Source organism: Vanessa tameamea, chromosome Z (genome assembly GCF_037043105.1).
Source record: "Vanessa tameamea isolate UH-Manoa-2023 chromosome Z, ilVanTame1 primary haplotype, whole genome shotgun sequence".
Lineage (NCBI taxonomy): Eukaryota > Metazoa > Arthropoda > Insecta > Lepidoptera > Nymphalidae > Vanessa > Vanessa tameamea.
Window position 1 is genome coordinate 3,296,760 of NC_087341.1, and position 19,788 is coordinate 3,316,547.

At 31.9% G+C, this 19,788-nt stretch overlaps 1 protein-coding gene across 2 annotated transcripts in view; it reads right to left on the reverse strand.

Annotated features, from left to right (window-relative positions):
- The window catches only part of Bma (black match), a 171,813-nt gene that overhangs the window by 107,777 nt on the left and 44,248 nt on the right, over positions 1-19,788 (reverse strand). For both annotated transcript variants that reach the window (XM_026644507.2, XM_026644506.2), the window contains exon 2: positions 6,737-6,960. In XM_026644507.2, the coding sequence (XP_026500292.1) occupies positions 6,737-6,901 (165 nt within the window). In that variant the 5' untranslated portion in view covers positions 6,902-6,960. The remainder of the gene's footprint in view (positions 1-6,736; positions 6,961-19,788) is intronic.

The following is a 19,788-nucleotide window of genomic DNA, read 5'->3' on the forward strand; positions in this document are numbered from 1 at the left end:
AATTTTAATGCTTTTTTTAAGCAGAAGAGTTTATTATGAGTCCTATTTATACGAATCGTATTAGAAAGCCCTTTAACTAAGAAATGTCATCTAATATTTAATTATTTAATAAACAGTAATGGATATTTCTTGACATCCTCTATGCTTTCCTAAAACATTCAACCAGTTCGTTAAAACATTGGTGAATTGTTCAGAATAAATGAACACCAATGTTACGAGATATTTACTCGGCATATCTGTTTTATGTAGACCCTTATTCTACTAGTGTAAAGCCGGTACTGGATTGATTTCCTGCACAGATCAGCCAGATGGGTAACTATTATGGAGTACAAATGTGTGCTCAAAAATACATTCTATCTCCATCTCTATACGACCGAGAAGAGTTCAGGCGCAAGACTTTACGTGCTTTCCGTGCTCTCTGAGGCACAGGAGTGTACACATTTTCAACTTCCAGATATCGTGTTGTTACTGAGATTTTTTTTATAGAAAAATCTAATAACTTTTCGAATTTGACGACAGACGAAACTATCTAACACCACTGTGACCACGACAACAATCGGTTAATTAGGAATACGGTAATCAGTGACAATAACGCTGGTAAAACCGCGCAAGCAGCTAGATTATTTTAATACAAGCTTGTATTAAAATGCAAGTGACTCCGTTTGTGTTCTTTTTTTTTTTTATAAATCCCGTAATTTATATGCCTAAGGATATAATATGCATATAAATTACGTATTATAATAATTTTATCCGGTTCTCAGGCTACCTGAATGACAAATTTGATTACGGTCGGTTCAGTGGCTTAGTAACATAATCATATAATGTTAAACAAGATATTATTAAAAAATAACATATATAAACTACCAATTCAATAATTGTATAGATAAAATATATTTCCCGTATTATTAATTATTAAATAATTGGCTAAACTATAATAGAAATGAAGGGAATAGAAGCATTACGATTCTCCGAACGCGTCTTTATACGAACTGAAATTTTCATTCGCCGTTCATCATTTATTCCGTCGACGTCTGAGTCGGAAGAATCCAGTTTAATATAGAATTCGTGACATCAGCAAATATAACCCAAAGATTAGAGCCAGATTATGGACTATTTACTTAAGAGCTATTTATATTAAGGTTTTAGTTAATGTTACGAGTTCGGTAAAAAAAATGCCTTTCCTTGAGGCTCAAACTTGCTTCATAAGAAATTTCATCAAATCCGGTTCAGCCGTGAAATACAGATAGATAGAGTTACTTTCGTATTTAGAATATTAGTAAAGAATACAAGCGACCTGACGATCTCCGTGGTCGAGTAGTGTGTACAACGGTTTTCATGGGTTTTCACTCCGAGGTCCCGGGTTCGATTCCCGGCCGAGTCAATGTAGAAAAAGTTCATTAGTTTTCTATGTTGTCTTGAGTCTGGGTGTTTGTGGTACCGTCGTTACTTCTGATATTCCATAACACAAGTGCTTTAGCCACTTACATTGGGATCAAAGTAATGTATGTGATGTTGTCCAGCTGTTTGTTAGCCAGCTCTTAAATAAATCCTTTTTCGCAAGTCTGGTTGTGTATGAAATCGTATGTTTTATATGTTGATTTTGCCAAATATATCGCTTATAAATATACCATAAATACCGTCAGCTCAGACATAAACACTGTGTCTATCGTCTTTCCATTCGTTGAATTTTGCGACCAATTGGCGATCAGTCTGTATTTATGTCAATTTCATGAAATACCTAGCTGTTAAGAAATAAAATCGGAATCTGTTTACAATGCATTTTAAACTAGTCCCAAGAAAAGGTAGAATCGTGCAAAACAAAAAATAGCTACTCTTCATTTGAGATGTGTCCATAAGTGCATATCAGTGTAAAGTATCTTTTCCGCTTTTAAAGTTCCTTAGGCAAACGCCCGATAAAATTTACTTTGATATACTCATCTAACAGATTATATTTTAGTGTGTAGTAATAGGTATGTGTATGTGTGTGTAATTAATATGTATAAAAATCCTCTTAATGATCAAATTTTTTGGGATCTTCCTTAAGCAGCAGAAGGTTTCTCAGTTTTAAACGCATTCCTGATGATTACTAATATAAAAGATTTATTTGTTGGACAGATGGGAAATATACAAGATTTTTAATAAAGTATGTAATGCTCGTATAATACTTGGTCTTATTGTCAATCGAACCTAACGCCCCAAGGACAACGTCCTAACACATGCGTTAGACAAAGTCGACAAAAATATATGGCGTGTTTTTAAAATAACGTATTAAAGAGAGCATAAAATTTATTCTGTATAGATTTTATTGTACATGCATCGAGGAAAAACACTATTGGAAAAACGATACTACGCGGATGACGTATGTGCCATGACGCATCTAAACTTTATTATGCAAATTTCAATCCAGCATATAAAGTGGGGCAAATATATACTTTCATTATATTGACAATTCAAGTGTATGAAAAGCTAACCAGGCCACAAAACGCTTTTAATGAAGATATTTTGTACTGACCACATTGTAATTAATAAATAATAACATTCGCAAAATGTTTCATGATATAGCATGAAATTATTGAGCCCATGAATTACGTGCTATATTTTTGGAAATTAACGTACAAGTTAGTTTTAGTAAGGCTTTATATCATTTTTTTATTAGCCGTTCATATTGTTTTATTACTTGGCGGTAGGGTACAAGTCCGTCGGGGTAGGTACCACCCACTAACTCATTAGATATTTTTTCAAATATCAGTACTTAGTATTGCTTTGCTCCGGTTTGAAGGGTGAGCGTAATTATAGGCACAAGGGACATAACATCTTACCTCTCACGGTTGGAAAGGTTTCTTACAATATCAATTTACATGGTCAGTCGACCACTTACCATCAATTGGTATCTACTACATAAAACGAAAAGTCGAATATTAAACATCATACAGTATTTGAAAATGTATACATAGCTTGTGAAAATCGCTCTTGAAATACTATCAAATATCATTGCATTGTAATGATGGACAGGAGTACCGATTCGCTAGAGGCATACCCTGTGGTAAACATGCTGTCCGAAACAATAGCCGTGGTACATTGAATTTTGCGTATTAGAGAATTACTAGAATATGTAGTTAAAGGTGTGTTTAGAATAGGGATAATCGATATTTCAAACAAAATAGGATACCATTTGTATGCTTTGTAAATATGACATGGTATGAGATGTTTTTTGGAGTTATCACCTATTTTATGTTAGTAAGTGGGTACTTAGTTTAAGTTGAATGCTACCCATTTGAAAAGCAGAGCAGTGCAGTTGGTTTATGGAGAAGTCAGTCTTTACTCAACAGTATTTTCAATTGTTCGACATATTTGTTAATGATATACTAGTTAAATCAATAGATAAAAAAATAGAGGCAAGTAAAGAAAAATGTATGGAAAAAGATTTATCCAGCAAGAACGGTAAATTGAACCAATTGTCAAAGAATCAATGGAGACAAACATTGGAAATAATAATGAAAACAGTTTGAGCTATTGTTTAAAACGAAATTATATCAGAATGATTCTGGTTATACAAATTGTTTTATCTAAACCATTTCTAAATGTGTGAAAGTAACTATCTGTCTGTTACGCTTTCACGACTGAATCAAACAAATTATGTTGTAAATATTTTAATTAATCTCTAGAAGGCTTAATATTTGATACGAAGGTTTGCTTTCAAGTTTCCAATTTTTTAGGTTGAAAATGTACTCATGGTTAATTTATATATTGAATATCTATAATTTAAAATCAGTTCAATCCGTCGCGATAATTAAAAATAGCAAAACATGCATTTGAATTGAATTTTAACATAACCTAAGCACCTTTAAATATGGAACGTTGAATAACAAAAATATTCGATTTGAAACATCGATTGGTGTGAAATCCGACTCGAGTGTTGTGACGACAAACCTACGCATGATCCTCCTCACAACTCCTCACTACTCTCTGTGTCTGTCGCGAATACTGTTGCTCATTGACATGTTATAATTATAGTAAGAATAAGTTATTTAATGATTTTTTTTAATTTATAAATAAATTATAGCAGCGGCCGTTAATTTTGGTGTCAACATTTTTTAATATAACGTCCTTTGATTAAGTATACGCTCGGTCAGGATTAAAAATAAAAGTTTTATTGTCACAATAGGTTTAGCATTTATGCTGCAATTGTCTCTCGGATAGAGTTGCTTTTGTTAACATGTAGAATGTTTATTAAAAGTTTATGGTATCTCTAATAAAATAATTGCAGCGTCCGAGTGTACTAATTATTTCTTGCTACCTCAATACTTGAGGCCAGTTATGTACGAAGGATATTATCTCATACATATGGGTATATGTGTTTGTGATTAATAAACTTTGACATCGTTTGACCGATCACCAGGATAGTTCAAATATAGGTAGGTTTTAATATTATCCACATCGTCGTAGCTCGCCGCTAGGTGGCTCTGCAGTCCACTAATGTCTTTACCTTTCAACTTCAATTTGTATATTTAAGAGAGGAGAATATTTTCGCTAAAGTCGTATAATATAATATTCTTAAACTATTGTGCCAAAATATATTTTATCAAACATGATTTTTATATTCTAAAATAAGCGCGATCAACAAACAAACTCACCAGCTTTATAATACTAAGTATGTATTGATAGATATGTAAAAATTGTGATCACATTATAAATTAGAAATGTTTAGCAGACGGGCAAGTTGGAAAGAATGTAATAGCTCACCACTGTAAGTAGATATGACACTGCGAGAAATATTATAACCATTTATTCCAATCTCGATGCAGTGCCAACTATCTCCTTAAAGATTATATAACTCCTTTTGTACCTGTGATAACTCTCAGTCTATCTCTGTCTCTCACACTCTTCAAACCGAGACATACGACTAAAAATTTACTAACCACTAAATCTTCTTAAATACTGAACGCTTTTTGATCGAACATCGACTACCATCGACCACTAACAATTTAGATTACACTTAGTTAAATTTACTTTGAGCGTTACAGAAACCGGAATGAGCTACATAAAGCATAATCATTTTTAAAATTTTGTTACTTATGACGATAGCAAATTTAGTATGATAATATTTAAAATTATATACTTGCCAAATCAACGATAGTCAGCTGTTTAAGCTAAGGTTTAATATATTTAGCTTAAACAGGTCACAAGTTGTGAGTTTAATCAAGAATCCAATACAATACAATACATGCACGCGTTTAAATCACGGCGTATTCTAATTTGATCATTGCGATGGTTTTTTTTGAGTTGAGGCGACATTAAAGATAGTGAAAGCAGTTTAAAAAATATATTGTTATCGTTCAAACATAAAAATATCGCCTAAGATAAAAAATCAATCCTCTAAGTAAATTGCTTTGGCTAATCCTTGAACATATGTTTAAGATAAAGATCTTAGAACACCATATAATTGTCACTGATTGAGCATTGAAATTAGCAAAGAATACACATTAAGTGAATACTTCTACTTCTGTTAAATAATTAAAATATCGTTCCTTTAGTAAGTCTGAAATTAAAATGAAACTCTATGATTGTATTTCTATAAAAAGTCTGTAACATCGAGACTTCTAAAATAATAAAAGTACAATATTTTTTTATTCAATATTACTTTAAAAATATGAATACTTAAAAATATTTTTCTGTAAAAATTTTCAATAATTCTATTTCTTGTCAATTTCAATAGGTATATACTTTACGCTTGTAAGTTAAGTATGGAAGTTTACATCAAAATTGAACCAGTAACTTTTACATTATTAGATGGCCCAAGATGGCGGGATGTTGCCCTCCTAAATGTTTGAATTGTTATTTTTAAAGTTAGGAAAACAATGTAATTTTATGGTAATATCTGAGATTAAAAAAGGATCGCTTATTTAGGAGTGGCGAGAGTACGCGCTTAATATAAAATTATAGGGTCGTCGTCGTGTCAGTTAGTGTTAAATCCTATTTTGTCCAAACTTAACAAAATGAAAAAATGAAACCATATTTGAATCTAAAATTTGTTGCATTTAAATTTCAATTCTCAAAATTCATTTTTATGGAAATATTAGTTTTAATCCGACTCCAAGTGACGAGTTTATTTGTAATAATGTCATTAATTAATAGTTATTTAAAAAACAATTCATTAATTCAAAAATATCAATTAATATAGAGTTTCTATAATTTTATCGGTATATTTTAAGTTAATAAAAAGAGTTATGTCGTGAGACACCCGGTTCGAACGAAGTTGTGTATTATATTATGTATTAAATAACAGATAAAATGAAATAGCTTGCAATGCTTTAGGATAATTAAATTACAAGAAATAAAATTATTATAAAAAATCCCGTGTGAATTAAAACTATGACAAAAAATAAGTTTAAATATAGATATAATATAGATTATAATCTAACGGTATTTATAATAATACGGTGACATATACCTATATTTGATTCTCCTAAAAATCTTTGAATAAAGATTTACGCAATTTTGAGTTAGGAACATGCGACTCTTAACGTGTTTTAAGGACAATAATTAAGACGAAAGATTAATTAATGCATTGGATACAAATTGGTAATTTTGATTTTAAATATTTTACAGAATACAAACAATTATTTGTGATTTTTAAAATAGGTCATTTGTTTTGTATAAAACATTTACATATTATATATATATATACATATATCACAGCATAAACATAACTTTCGTTAACACAGGTGAAACTTACCTTTAAATCAGTTTTGCGAATAGCGTCGTGCACACGCCACACGAGACTGGGTCCAGCGCAGCTCGTTTCCCTCCCGATATCGAAGTACTGAAGAATAGGATTGTTTTCGAGAGGCAGCGGCAAAGTGCTCGGTGAGCTCTTGAGCTTGGATATGATGGCAGCCATCTCGGGGAGTATGCGACTACTCAACGAGACGGAATCTGCCGAATCCTCGTCGCGGTTATCTAGAAAGAGACATATTAATATGAGTGACGAGAAAATATTGAATAAAGCGCTCATGTAGTAACCCACACATAAAAATGCTTTATATGTACAATAATATTTCCAAAAAATCTATAAATTATAAAGCACTTAAGCAATTTTTGCAAGACGTTTGACGTTTTATCCCTTGGTCCCCCAAGTCATAAAAAAATAGAATATTCTACATTATATTATTCCAGACGGTTATGTAACCAGTCCTTCTATAACAAAAACTTCCAGGATAATCGAACTAGTAGCTTTATGATGTTAAAATAAAATAACGAACAATACTTGTCTCATTATAATCTGAATAAGGCACTTTTTCTATCCTCTAAATGAAAAATAAAAACTTTACCTACGTTACGTTACGATAACTAATCTAGAAAAATACATTTTCTAGATTCCTTAACGGGAGTGGAACAGTTTATTCTATACTGTTAGTAACAGCTATTGGATATAAAAAATAATGAATGTACAGTAAAGTAGATCAAGAGAGGCTTTACATGAGATTATTATACACTTTAACCCATACGCCTTAACACAATATACACCGTTAAAATATTTTCAATACCGGTATACAAGCCGCATTTTAAGGGTTCCGACATACCACTCACTACGTGAAGTACGCACAAGTTAATATAATTTTCTTTGGAATTATAGATCAAATTCCCAAGAGTACTTTGCCTATAGTTGCCGGATCTTCGATCGTGTATACGTTGGTTATAGTAAATTAAGAACACAAGTAACAAAATCCCTCAATTTAAGTTGAAGTAATATTGTGATGTGTGATCAAATAGATTGTTAGTTTAGAAATGCTTAGCAATTCAGAAGTCAAACAAAGGTACTTTACAAATATTCTAATTTATACCCAAACATCAAAACAATTTGTATTAAGATTTGCTACATAATTCTGAAACGTATATTTTTTTAATGCTTCGAAAAAAGGGAAGAAGCAATTTCCATTTATGAAAGTTGCTTTATATAAAAAATCCCCGATCCTGGAATGTATAGCTCTCAACTTCTTGTTTAAATCATATTATGAATATCGTAAAAGTGTCCTAAAGCTGGGCACAAGTGTTTATTTCTACTAAGAAACCTTTTTGGACCTTATTCCACCACGCTACTCCATTGCTTTGGCTTTGAATTCATACGACACAATCAAGTGAGCTTACGATGTTTTCATTCTCTGTCTAATACAAGATTTATTATAAATATAAACATATTTATTAAAAATAGCGACGAGATGGCCCAGTGGTTAGAACGCATACCTCTAAAACGATGATAGCGGGTTCAAAACCAGGCAATCACTACCGAATTTCCGTGTACTGTATTTGTGTTTATAATTCATCTCGTGCTCGATGGTGAAGGAAAACATCAAACCCCCATGGGAGCAGCGTGGTGAAATAAGCTCCAAACCTTCTCCTCAAAAGGGAAAGAGGGCCTTAAACCAGAATTGGGACACTTACAAGCTGGTATTTAAATTCAATGACACTCGGATTAAAATCCACTCAGTCACGTGTTCACGTCGGCTCCATCGACATCTCCGTCGGGTTTTGGCCATATAAATTGAAAGATGGATTAGCCATTCCATTACGATTTGAATACGTGACGTATGACGTTAAAAAAGCGAGGCCTTAACTCAATTAATTTTCAAAAAAGCCCATCACTAAAAGTGAAATATTTTTTAAATGTAATTATTCCATAAAATAAAATAGTCGACTATTATGCTTGTTATTATATTAAACTTGCTTTAACCTGCATCGGAATACTGACATATATGTAATGCTGGGTAATGTATAATCGAATGTTATACAATTTTTTCACGCCAATAACTTACCTTACCTTAAATTTATTCAACCGATCAATCCCCATGTCTCACTATTACACGTGACACTGACAGAATATTGTGCACGCCGCTAACGGTTCCCTTCAGTTTATATACCAGTTTTCTAGATGTTACGTATGACAGGCAAGAAATTTTGATTTGACTTCACTCTCAAAATTATTACTGACATCGTCACACAATAATTTACACTTGAATTTATCCTCTCCTCACACTTGAATCCCCTCGTATTTTGTATCTAACTGCTTCGTTGTTAAGGTAGTTTAAATACAGTTCTGAAAGCCCTGTGTTTATACTTCAAGGCCGGCAAGCGAAAAGTAATTGGGTTTTTCTTTGAAGAATATATATATTTTATGGCATACCTTGGCGACCGAGCATATGGGCCACCTGATGGTAAGTGGTCACTACCATCCATAGACAAAAAAGAAATATTAACCATTATTCATATCGCCATTGCGCCACCAACCTTGGGAACTAAGATATTGTATCGCTTGTGCCTGTAGTTAGTTAGATATTTAAAGCTTGACATGGAAATCAGCAGTTCATCTCTTTGGAGAGGCTGGATTTCTCTCGGGTTATGTCGAATTTCAATCACATTGGCTATAAAATTGAGGGAGAACAGAATGCACTTATGTTTATGTATATACTTTACTAAATCCTACGCATTTGTCTCATATCTCTTAGCGCATCGGATAATTGCTATTTATTAATACTATGTTTGTTAATAAAGACAGCTGGCGTATGAAAATCTGATTTATTTTCCTATTGACTCTCAAAAGGTTAATAAAGTTGTGTAGTTATTACATTTAGAAAAACGACTGAGTAAAAAATAAAGAGCTACGACTATAAATAAATAAGGATTCTCTTTCCTTGATATTTGGTAGTAAATATTCTTTATACTGACATTCATACAAGACGTCCTATTGTCCCAAAGCAATCTACGTACGTTCTATTTTTGGAATAAAAAAGCAAAATAAAGATATCTAGTTTTTATAACATTCTGATGTGCGAAGTATCAAAATCCAAAAGAAAGATCCTTATTATTTATTAGCCTTGTTCAACTAACCTTTTATATTTTTTATAAATGCAATTGTTTTTAATTGCAAATATTTTACTTTAATTATAAATTATGAACAAAGAAAAATCACGTAATGAAAAAAAAATTAACAAAGGATATACTTAAAATATATCAATCAGTATTATTTCGATTATATTCAAGTAAACAAATGAATTAAATTAAAACAGATCTTTTAATTTGCAGACTAGAAAACTCTATCAGCATAACAATTTATACTATTGATATTCTATTCATATTTTTCAGAGCAATTAAAGATTTTTATTTTTAAATTTGACATACAAAATATGACCATTTTTTTAATTCAAATGTTGTTTTTATTTAGTTTTTTTGTATAAAGCACATGCTAATTATTTTTAGAATTCACATAAATATACATTTTTAAACAAAAAATACCTGATTTTTTAATAGAAAATTAAGTGAGTTTCCCAACAAAAAATATTTTTCCAAATCGGTTCCATAATGACGGAGTTCTGAGGTAAAAGACCTGTCGCTTCTGTCCGCTTAGGATCTTGTTCATTATTTTATGAATAAGTTAACGGCGTTACTCTTAAAAAGGTCTTCGTTAAAAGGACTAAAATAACCTTTACCGTGATCGTACTTCATAGTATTTAATAAACTTCATTCCAATGTAGCTGAAATATTTTGCTGCAAAATCTTTATAGCCTTTAAAAGCCTTTGAAGTCGTCGAGGTTTGATGGTGGTGAAAAGATTTAATCGATGCTAGATCGAGTTAAAAGTGTTTGCAATCACACACAGTGTTTGATCCAGCTCTCTTTCGTTTTTTTAAAGTCTACGCCACGTTTTACAATTTTTAAAGGTGCCAATCAGTAACGTTGCTACAGAAAATTTTGGTTGGATAAAAAGCGTATAAGGCTTACACTAATAGTCCTGTATGTGGATATATTTTTTATTGAATATCATAATTTTTAAATTCCAATACAATAAGTATTGGAATTTAAAAACATTGTTTTTATGTTGCAGCCAAATTAGCCTTTTAATTAACGACCACGCCATTTTATTTAATGAGGCCGTTAAAGAATTGGTCTGAATTATTTCTGCCAATAGATTTTCCGTAAATGGAACAGGGCAGGTTGCCTTAAACTTTCGCGAAAATAAAAATATTTATATCGGTTAGGTTAGTGAGTTTGGAAAGATTCGAATAAGTACTTAATATTTTTAAAATCAAGTTGCTTACATACGGCTTAAGAAAATTTATTCTGTTTATTTATTATTTCTAAAGATACAAAGAACGACGTCATACATGAACGTAACGGGAAACCTAGTACCATATTAAAAAAAAAATGTTCTGTTTAAGTTTTCTATACCAATACCTTATTTAACACATCGTAGCTACTTGCATTAGATTTAATAAATGTATATACTGAGTGTTGAATGAGTTTATATGTTTTATATTTTAGGGAATTTAGTTATAAAGTTGCGCTCCTTCAAAGGTAATCAAAAATCAAAATCCAGCTGACTCATAATGATATATATAAAATCAAAATCCAACTGACCATGCATGATAAAATACCTAAATCACAATAAGCGCCATTAATTTTCATGTGTCTAATTTATGTCTTCCCTTCCCTTTAATAGGGTACCAGAAAAAAATCATTCATCAACAAGTATTTATCGATTAGTTAAGGTTATTATATTCGATTATACTTACGTATTGATTGTCAATGAAAAAAATCGACCATTAGTTCGGAAATAAACGCCTGAGACGAACAATGTAATTTTTCACATTTCCATTTGAAACGGTCTGGAGGCAATCGTTTCATTCCCAAGGTGTGTTATCATGTAAGAAGTCATTACTTTTATAATATATTTTATCACTTAACTATTTTGTTGAATGTACAATCATTTTTATAGTTTTCTGGCAACCTTTTATAAAAACGCTTACTAGACCATTCGGCAAGTATATATTGAGAACCGACAGCCAATATTTCAATTAATTTAAATAAATTTCTTAATTTGGAACTTTGGGGCTCGGGTTATATTAATCGCGCGAATAGCCTATTTCTGCAACACAAATATTGTCCCCATAATATAATCTCATAGGACATTATGTCGCGGAAGTGACTAAATTAAACAGAGCGAGCGATATCCTCATCAGTCAACAATCTAATTTTCTTAAACGCGTATGCTGCAAAGCTCCGTATATTCGCCTACCCATTAATATGAGGTCAGCATTACAGCGTACATTACATTATAGTGACAAGACATTTAGTAGTATCAAAAGGGTCTGTATCTCCTATTAGTAATACATCAGTTTTTATACATTTAACACTTGGATTAATAAATTTGATATATTTAGTATTGCAATTAGACTGTAAATTATTAACATTAATCTAATTTACTATTTCTGAGAGACCATTATTTACATCGTAAGATATTGCTTGGCGTATTTTTATTTTAGAATCTTAAGCAGTGTCATTAAAATTCAATAACATCTTGTACTCACAAAATATAGTTATTATCATACGCGGATAAATGATAGGCAGTCGGGAAAATTAGTCACCTAATTAAGAGGTCACTGTTATTCATAGACTATTCTTTACTTTGTCAATCCACCGTAAACCACGTGAATTAAAATTGCACTGGCTCACTCACTTTTCAAATCAGGATTCAGCAACACAATATATCGCTTTGGAGATAGAAAAAGTGATGGATGTTTTGTATAAATAATTATATTTTAGGCATTTACTAAAAGAGAGTTTTGTGAAAAGTTTAAAAGAGTTATATCCTTGAATGATCAGACCCAAGTACAACCTTGATATGTTCCAGATATATTTCATATTGTATTACAAAAGCATACTTGAGTCCGATTTTATGAAAATCTTTTCCCATGCGGGCTTGTGCGGCTTAGTATCAGGGTCCATTAAAACTAGTAACTAGAAGTTTAGTATGTTCTTTTAGTTATATAAGCGATCACTAAAAAAGGATTTTTGGAAATCAATTCCCTTGCGGCAAACGGTTTATACGAAGGATCTTGTTAAGAAATCAAGGTAGTGATGTTGATGGGATCTGAAATATTTTACTTTTATAAGATTACGTCACATAATCTACAAAGTCTTTTAATGATAAAGCGATCGTGAAAATCACTGCAATGCAGTCTCGTCTGTTAAGGCAAAGTTTTGAAGCTACATACATATATATGTACGTAGAGCCAAATTTCATTCGTCATCTGTAGTTTACCTCATGATATTTAACCACTCCGCCTTGCGAGATAAACTATGAACTTAGATAAATCACATAATAAAAAAAAAAACTTATGTTTCTCAGTTTTTTTTTTTTTAATTTAATTTACAACATCCACGGGTTCACAGTTGCCCGAGCCTTTTTTTAAATTTACTTTTATAAATTTTCGCGTTATTTTATATTTTTACTGAACATCAGCAGATCTACGCTGGAATTCGAGCTTGTCGTCTTCTCGGAAGACGTGGCCCACACTGACATTTATTTTTTCATTTTAAAATAAGATATACTTAACTCAGTTTACTCAGTTTGAAACCAATAATCTTCATTTGAGGTTTGCGTTTTCTATCCACTCAGCTATTTTGGCTTTGTGTGTTATATAGTACAAGCAATACGAATATAATTTATGTTTAAGCAATTTTTATCACACTTATTTTTTTTACGACTTTGTTTTAACACATTATTGTAACTTAAACGTGATATAATAAACACGAACGACGAAATAACATTCATTGATCTTTAGTTAGTTATTATTTAGAATATCTAGATATACCTAGATGCAATAATATAAATGCCTGGCTCAAAATAATACTTAATTGGCACGTTCCAACGTCTACAGTTTGTTATGAAAAGGTCATTGTTATCAGCGTATCAGTGTCAGCGTTCATAAGTTCGATATTTGTTTGTAAATTAATGAATATAGCACGTTATTAAATTAGTTTATGAACTTCCCGTGGTTCATTACATGAAACTGTAAACCGGTGGTTTGTAACTTTTAACGACTAACTGTTTTATTAGCTCGTGAAATTTCAAAGCAACTGTGCCAAAATTATATGTCAATGTATTTTTGATTAAATGAATCGTTATGATGTATTCGTTACTGTTTGTTATAGTGATGAAAAATAGTTAGGGTTAACGGAAAAGAAAATCTTATGTTATTAAATGGTGTCGCTACTAGTGTTTCTGGATTCGTTATTTGATCAATTGTAACCGAACAGTCAACCACTGAGTGCTCGCACACTAGTGAAGTAGTACCTATTATGTTTGGCGAGTGACAAGCATGGCTATATCTGGTTTGCACGTTTTTTGTTATTTTATAGTGCAACAGTATATCTAAATACATATATAAATAATATAAGTTTGTCGATATTTATTTATTTCTTTTATTTATTAATTTGGGAAACAAACAATTATAATTGCACGTAATAGAAAAAAAAAACAAGTATAAGAAAAACTTAAATCAATCAAGTTTCCACTTAAAATTAGTACAAATAAATAACAACTTACATTGAAAATAAAAACAAAATTTTTACGCTACTACATTTGTAAAATAAATTTTCATATATTATGATTTAAAGTTAAAATATAAACATGCGGCTATGAAAACGTTTTTATTTTACTTTCAATAAAGATCAGGAAAAAATGGAGTCCAGAATTTGTTCCCTTGTATGAATGCAACGACGCCGTCCTTACACGTCGCACTGAACAGGCAGCACGGTAATGTTTTTGATCAAAAACTCGGGTGTTACTCACGGTTACTCGCTTAACATACTAGAGGAAATTTGAAAACAGGGTACACGACACACATTCAATATAAACGTGTTTCAGTATTACTTATTTTAATATTTTATGACAGTTTATTAGATATTACGATAATTACTATTTTGTACAGAAACACACTAGCAATAATCATCAAGATCCTTTTACTAAATCATCCGTTCTTATATCAACTTCATAAAGAAGTCAAGTGTTCGTATGTATGAAATGTCTTATATTTATATAAAAAGATGCATAACTTAGCAATAATGTATGAAAGGAAACTACATCTATAAAAAATCGCGGAAGAATTATTGTCATAAAAAATTATTCTGTCATTGCCTAAGATAGAGTCTAGACCGGCAATTGTCTCCCCGACTACATTGATGCCCTACTTAAAACCTCCAATGGAATATATCGGAGACTCAGAAATACATACGATACAAATACTCGGATGTTGGCAAACACCTGTCCTGTACAAACATTTGTTATTTCAACGGCTATAGGTGATCCTGTGAGTAACTACTGCAGATACCATTGTATAATTTAATAGTCATTATTATTGGAGATTTTGTATTTTTTAAACTAGTTTATGTATCTACATCTTAATATAGAAAAACGCAGTGCTCGTGTACGTAATTCTGTTACCTACGAACGTTGTTGAAATATATTCTTACACGTGTTTTGGATTATTCAATTACAAAACATTTTACAATATAGTGTGTGTATATATATTATATGTAGCCTAATATATATGTTTAGCCTTTCAGTATTTCACTTTATTTAAACAAACGCTCATTTGTGCTAATATTTTGTAAAATACATATATTACCACACAATTAGATATTAACAAATGTTTACATCTAATTGGTTAAAAGTTGTATTTGAATAAAATCATTATTTTGTTCGTATCATCATCTATTACTAATGCAATATACTTTAGCGTTGCCAATTTTATAGTCGGGCTGTTTGTAGAAAAACTTTATTGTATGATCATAAATTCGATTCCCAGTTTGGGTGGATGTTTGTCTTTGCGGTTCTTTCCATCGTATCAGGCACACGAAAGTTTCCTCAGACTACGAACACCTGGTGATGTTCAACTCAAATAGTTGAACCAATCCAACACTAAGAATCACCGAAATCAAACTCACGGCGCATAGAATTAAATACGAAGTGTAGATAATAACAATGATTATAAATTTACGATATCTGTTTGCCTTCATTCAGTTTAAATTAAATTGCAAGTATCACTTTTAGCCTCAAAATTTAAATCTATATTTTCCAATAATAATTGCTTCTTGGACCATACTGAACTATCTTAACATTATACTTGAATAGTTATATTACAAAGACATGTTACGTAAGCGCAGGTGTGACTTCAAATGGAATTAAGCGTCTCAGAATGGAAGTCACCAACACTACAAGTAAACTATAAAATGCTTAGAAGACCAAGGTCGCAGAAGTTCTTCGAAGTCGCTCAGAGAAACGGTTACTTCGTTTGTTTGTCCTGTTTCTAATGCTTCAACTGTCGCAAAACTTAACACATTGTTACTAGCATTATACAAGGTTAAAAAATCCGATGAAACGAGTAAATATTTTTTATATATAAACTACATATTGAAATTTAACACCAAGATATTTATTATGTATTTAACATATAGTGAGATGAACACTGTATATCCAAATATTGGAACGACGATTAAATGGGTATCACTTCCTAATTACCTTGTATCTCCTAACTAGAATACCCTGAGATTTTGTTATCAGTATAAAATACACCAGTCACATTATCGTTGTTATTTCAATCCGATACTTCGACAAAGCGTCGCAACACTCAAACCCACTCATATCCAAGGCGAGCAAGTATAGCCCCTTGGAGTTAACATATCCGATTCGTAGGCGTCCTAAGCACGTCCTACATGACCCCGTCGACAGACTCACTGCCGACAACTCTACTCTCTTAGGAAACAATGACAACACACACCGACCCCGCCGGCGAGGTTCCTCTTACTTACCGACTCGTCGACGCCTAGGCGTACGACGTTGAATGCACACGTCATTCCTCCCTGCAGTCGACGACGGCGTCCTAAGCCGAGGTTCGGCCTCACAGGAGGCGCCATTAGGACGCGCGTATTCTGAGCCCTTAAGTGGGCTCCCAACACTAGGCTAGAGTAGTTTAGCTCGCCTACCCCACCCGGTGACGCTGTAGAGGCCATTAGGGCCAACAGCAACATACATTTCGGAAAAAAAAAATGGGCGAGTTTACTACCGCAAGACATTCTTTTTCCCCAATTTTTTTTTTATTACTAGTTTTCTCCTTTCTATGACGAGGTTATTACAGCGTTTGCGAGAATATTCTTTGAAACGACAATCCTAAACCTGAATTCGTTGAAATAATCTCAAATATCATTTTCATAGGTTCTATTAATAAGCCATAAATCCCAGTTCAATCAGATTAACAGTTTTTCTTCGAAACCGAACGATATTTATATATAATAAGTTTAGAATATACTGAGTTTTGGGGCGGTTCTCGATATCATAGACGTATTGAATACTCGGTATGTTCGTATTCAATGTAATGTTGTTAACGAATATTGTAAACGACGAATACGAGTAGGAAAATAATAATGCAACTTAAAATCGATGATGACGATAAATTAAATACTTACAGTTGAGTACTGTTGACTGAGTTGTGCACATAACATAGAGTACACCGAAACCTTTAATGCCACTTACACACGTAAAATTAATGTGTATAATGGAACTCGAGATAAATAAATACTTCGAGAGCGTTCGACCTGTAACAATTAGAGCTGGGACATACAATTTATATTGTATTTATTCATGAAGGTTTTTTATGATTATGTCCTCTGTTTTTTGTAATTCGCCGCTAGGTGGCGCTGTATCACATTAACCTTCATACTGTCAACCAATCGCTATTAAAATAATTGGCGTTAGTACGATAACGTCTGTTGGGTCTTGCTTATGTAATACTTTGATTAACATTAGAAATATTTGCTCTATTATGTTTCTAAGTAATTCATTAAACAAGATTCAAGTTCAACAATAGTACGTCTGTAGTTTGGATTGGAATGTAATTGGAGTCGGTATTTTGATCTTAGTAAGGTTTAACGTGAACCTGTTGTGTAGAGTAATACCTTAGTATAAGAGAAAATGTGCTTAGAAAACAGTGAAGGTCAAAGTCAGTCCAGTTATTACAAATTGTATGGTATGAACCTTATTTATGCGTTCTGTTTTTCCACTTTAATAAATTTTAGCGTAATTTTTTAGTAACATCTATGTTTACATTTTTAAAATTTTGAATTTATATTATAAAATACTCGTTTCGGTTTCGCGTGAGTGAAAAAAGGATTTTAACTTGTTAATTTTTTTTTCATTGAGTTATGAACGTTCACCGACTTCTAAGGTTATTAGTTCGATTTGTAAAGTCTTTACTTTAAAGGCAAATATTATAATTATCTCCACAAAACATCCAAAAAGAAAAGGAATTCTACATTTCTTTCTGTATTTTAAAAATAAAATACTCTGTATTATTGTCTTTAAAAGATCTGAAAATCATTGATACATTGTTTGTGTATCTGTTATAGTTTCGATAGCATTCGTCTCGAAAACACCTGAACAAACGACTTTATCCAATCGGATTATGATATCCCTGTAATAGGAAAGACAGGGGACACACACTCTGGTTATATAACATGTCCTGCGCACTTGACTGTCATTTGTTCCTCTATTGGCCGATATCTTTTATCACGACTGTAAATATAAACTAAACTTATATTGAAATCTCATATCACTCAGATCCGATGTTTTTGTGTAAAATCGTAAAAATAAACAAATTCACAATATCACCGTTATAATATTAGTATTTCACGATGTAATTGTTATAAATATTGTGTTCACTGTTACCTTCAATTGATGTAAATGTGTTATGTATCTATGTCATGAATGGCCCTTGATGTGCCCATTCGTTAGAGAAATCTGTCTGCGTAAAGGCATACTTCAACCATTCAAAGTACCTCACTCATTCACAACACACTGCGTGTGGTATGCTTGATTGAAAAGCTATACTTTGACACGAAGGCATCGTTTAATTTTGGTAGGCATTTGCCTGATTGTCTCTAAAACTCGTATTAATAAACAAGTACGATATTTTTGTAATTCTTAAGTGAAAAAACGAATAAAGTAATATAAATAAAATTTGTAGCACGTAGATACGTTACATATATTCTTTTAGATAACGTTTTAGTACATTGTATTTTTTATAAGTGGCAATTTTATATTCGTGTATAATATATCCTTTTATTAACCTTTTATTGAATAATAAAACCTTATTCCTTCCTTACATAAATGAAATGAAATCGTGCACTTTATAATCTCGAATAATAACTACAGATCATTCCTAATTCATATGTTTGCAATAAAAATCTATCTGTCATGGCACCGAAGCATCGCCCACTGTAAGGATTTCTTTTTACAAGCTTTTATTTATGTAGTTACCCTTACGGGTCTCATGTCTATCTTCATTTATTAAAAATAATCGATTTTTTTTTTGTAAACTAAAACTCGATTTGAATAGATCATTTCACGATTAATAACATCTGTTAAACCACAAACACATTTCGCTATCTCAGAGCAACAGTGAGACATCTTTCATCTTTTTTTTTTTATGTTAGAGGTGGCATACGAGCAGGAGGCTCACCTGATGGAAAGTGACTACCACCGAAAATGGACATCTGCAACACCGCGGGGCTTGCAGGTGCGTTGCCGGCCTTTCAGGAAAGAGTACGCTCTTTTCTTGAAGGTTCCCATTTTTTCTATTTTAAGGTAATGATGGTATTCAAGTATATTGCAGATGTAGATTTGAGTGCAATAGCGGGTTTTCCAATAACTCTAATAGTAAACAGAATAGAAAAGATGTCCTGGTGTAACACTCCATTGATTTTTCATTATATTTCAGTTAAACAGTTGGATATCTAAGTTGAGCGTGTTTTATAGATGCCCCTCTGTTGCTCTGAGGTAGTGATTTGTTCTTTTTTAAATCTGAAATATGCTTAATTATTTATGACAGTTTGAAGATATCTATACATATAATAAAATTGGAGTAAACATAAACATAACATAATCAGCCTGTAAATT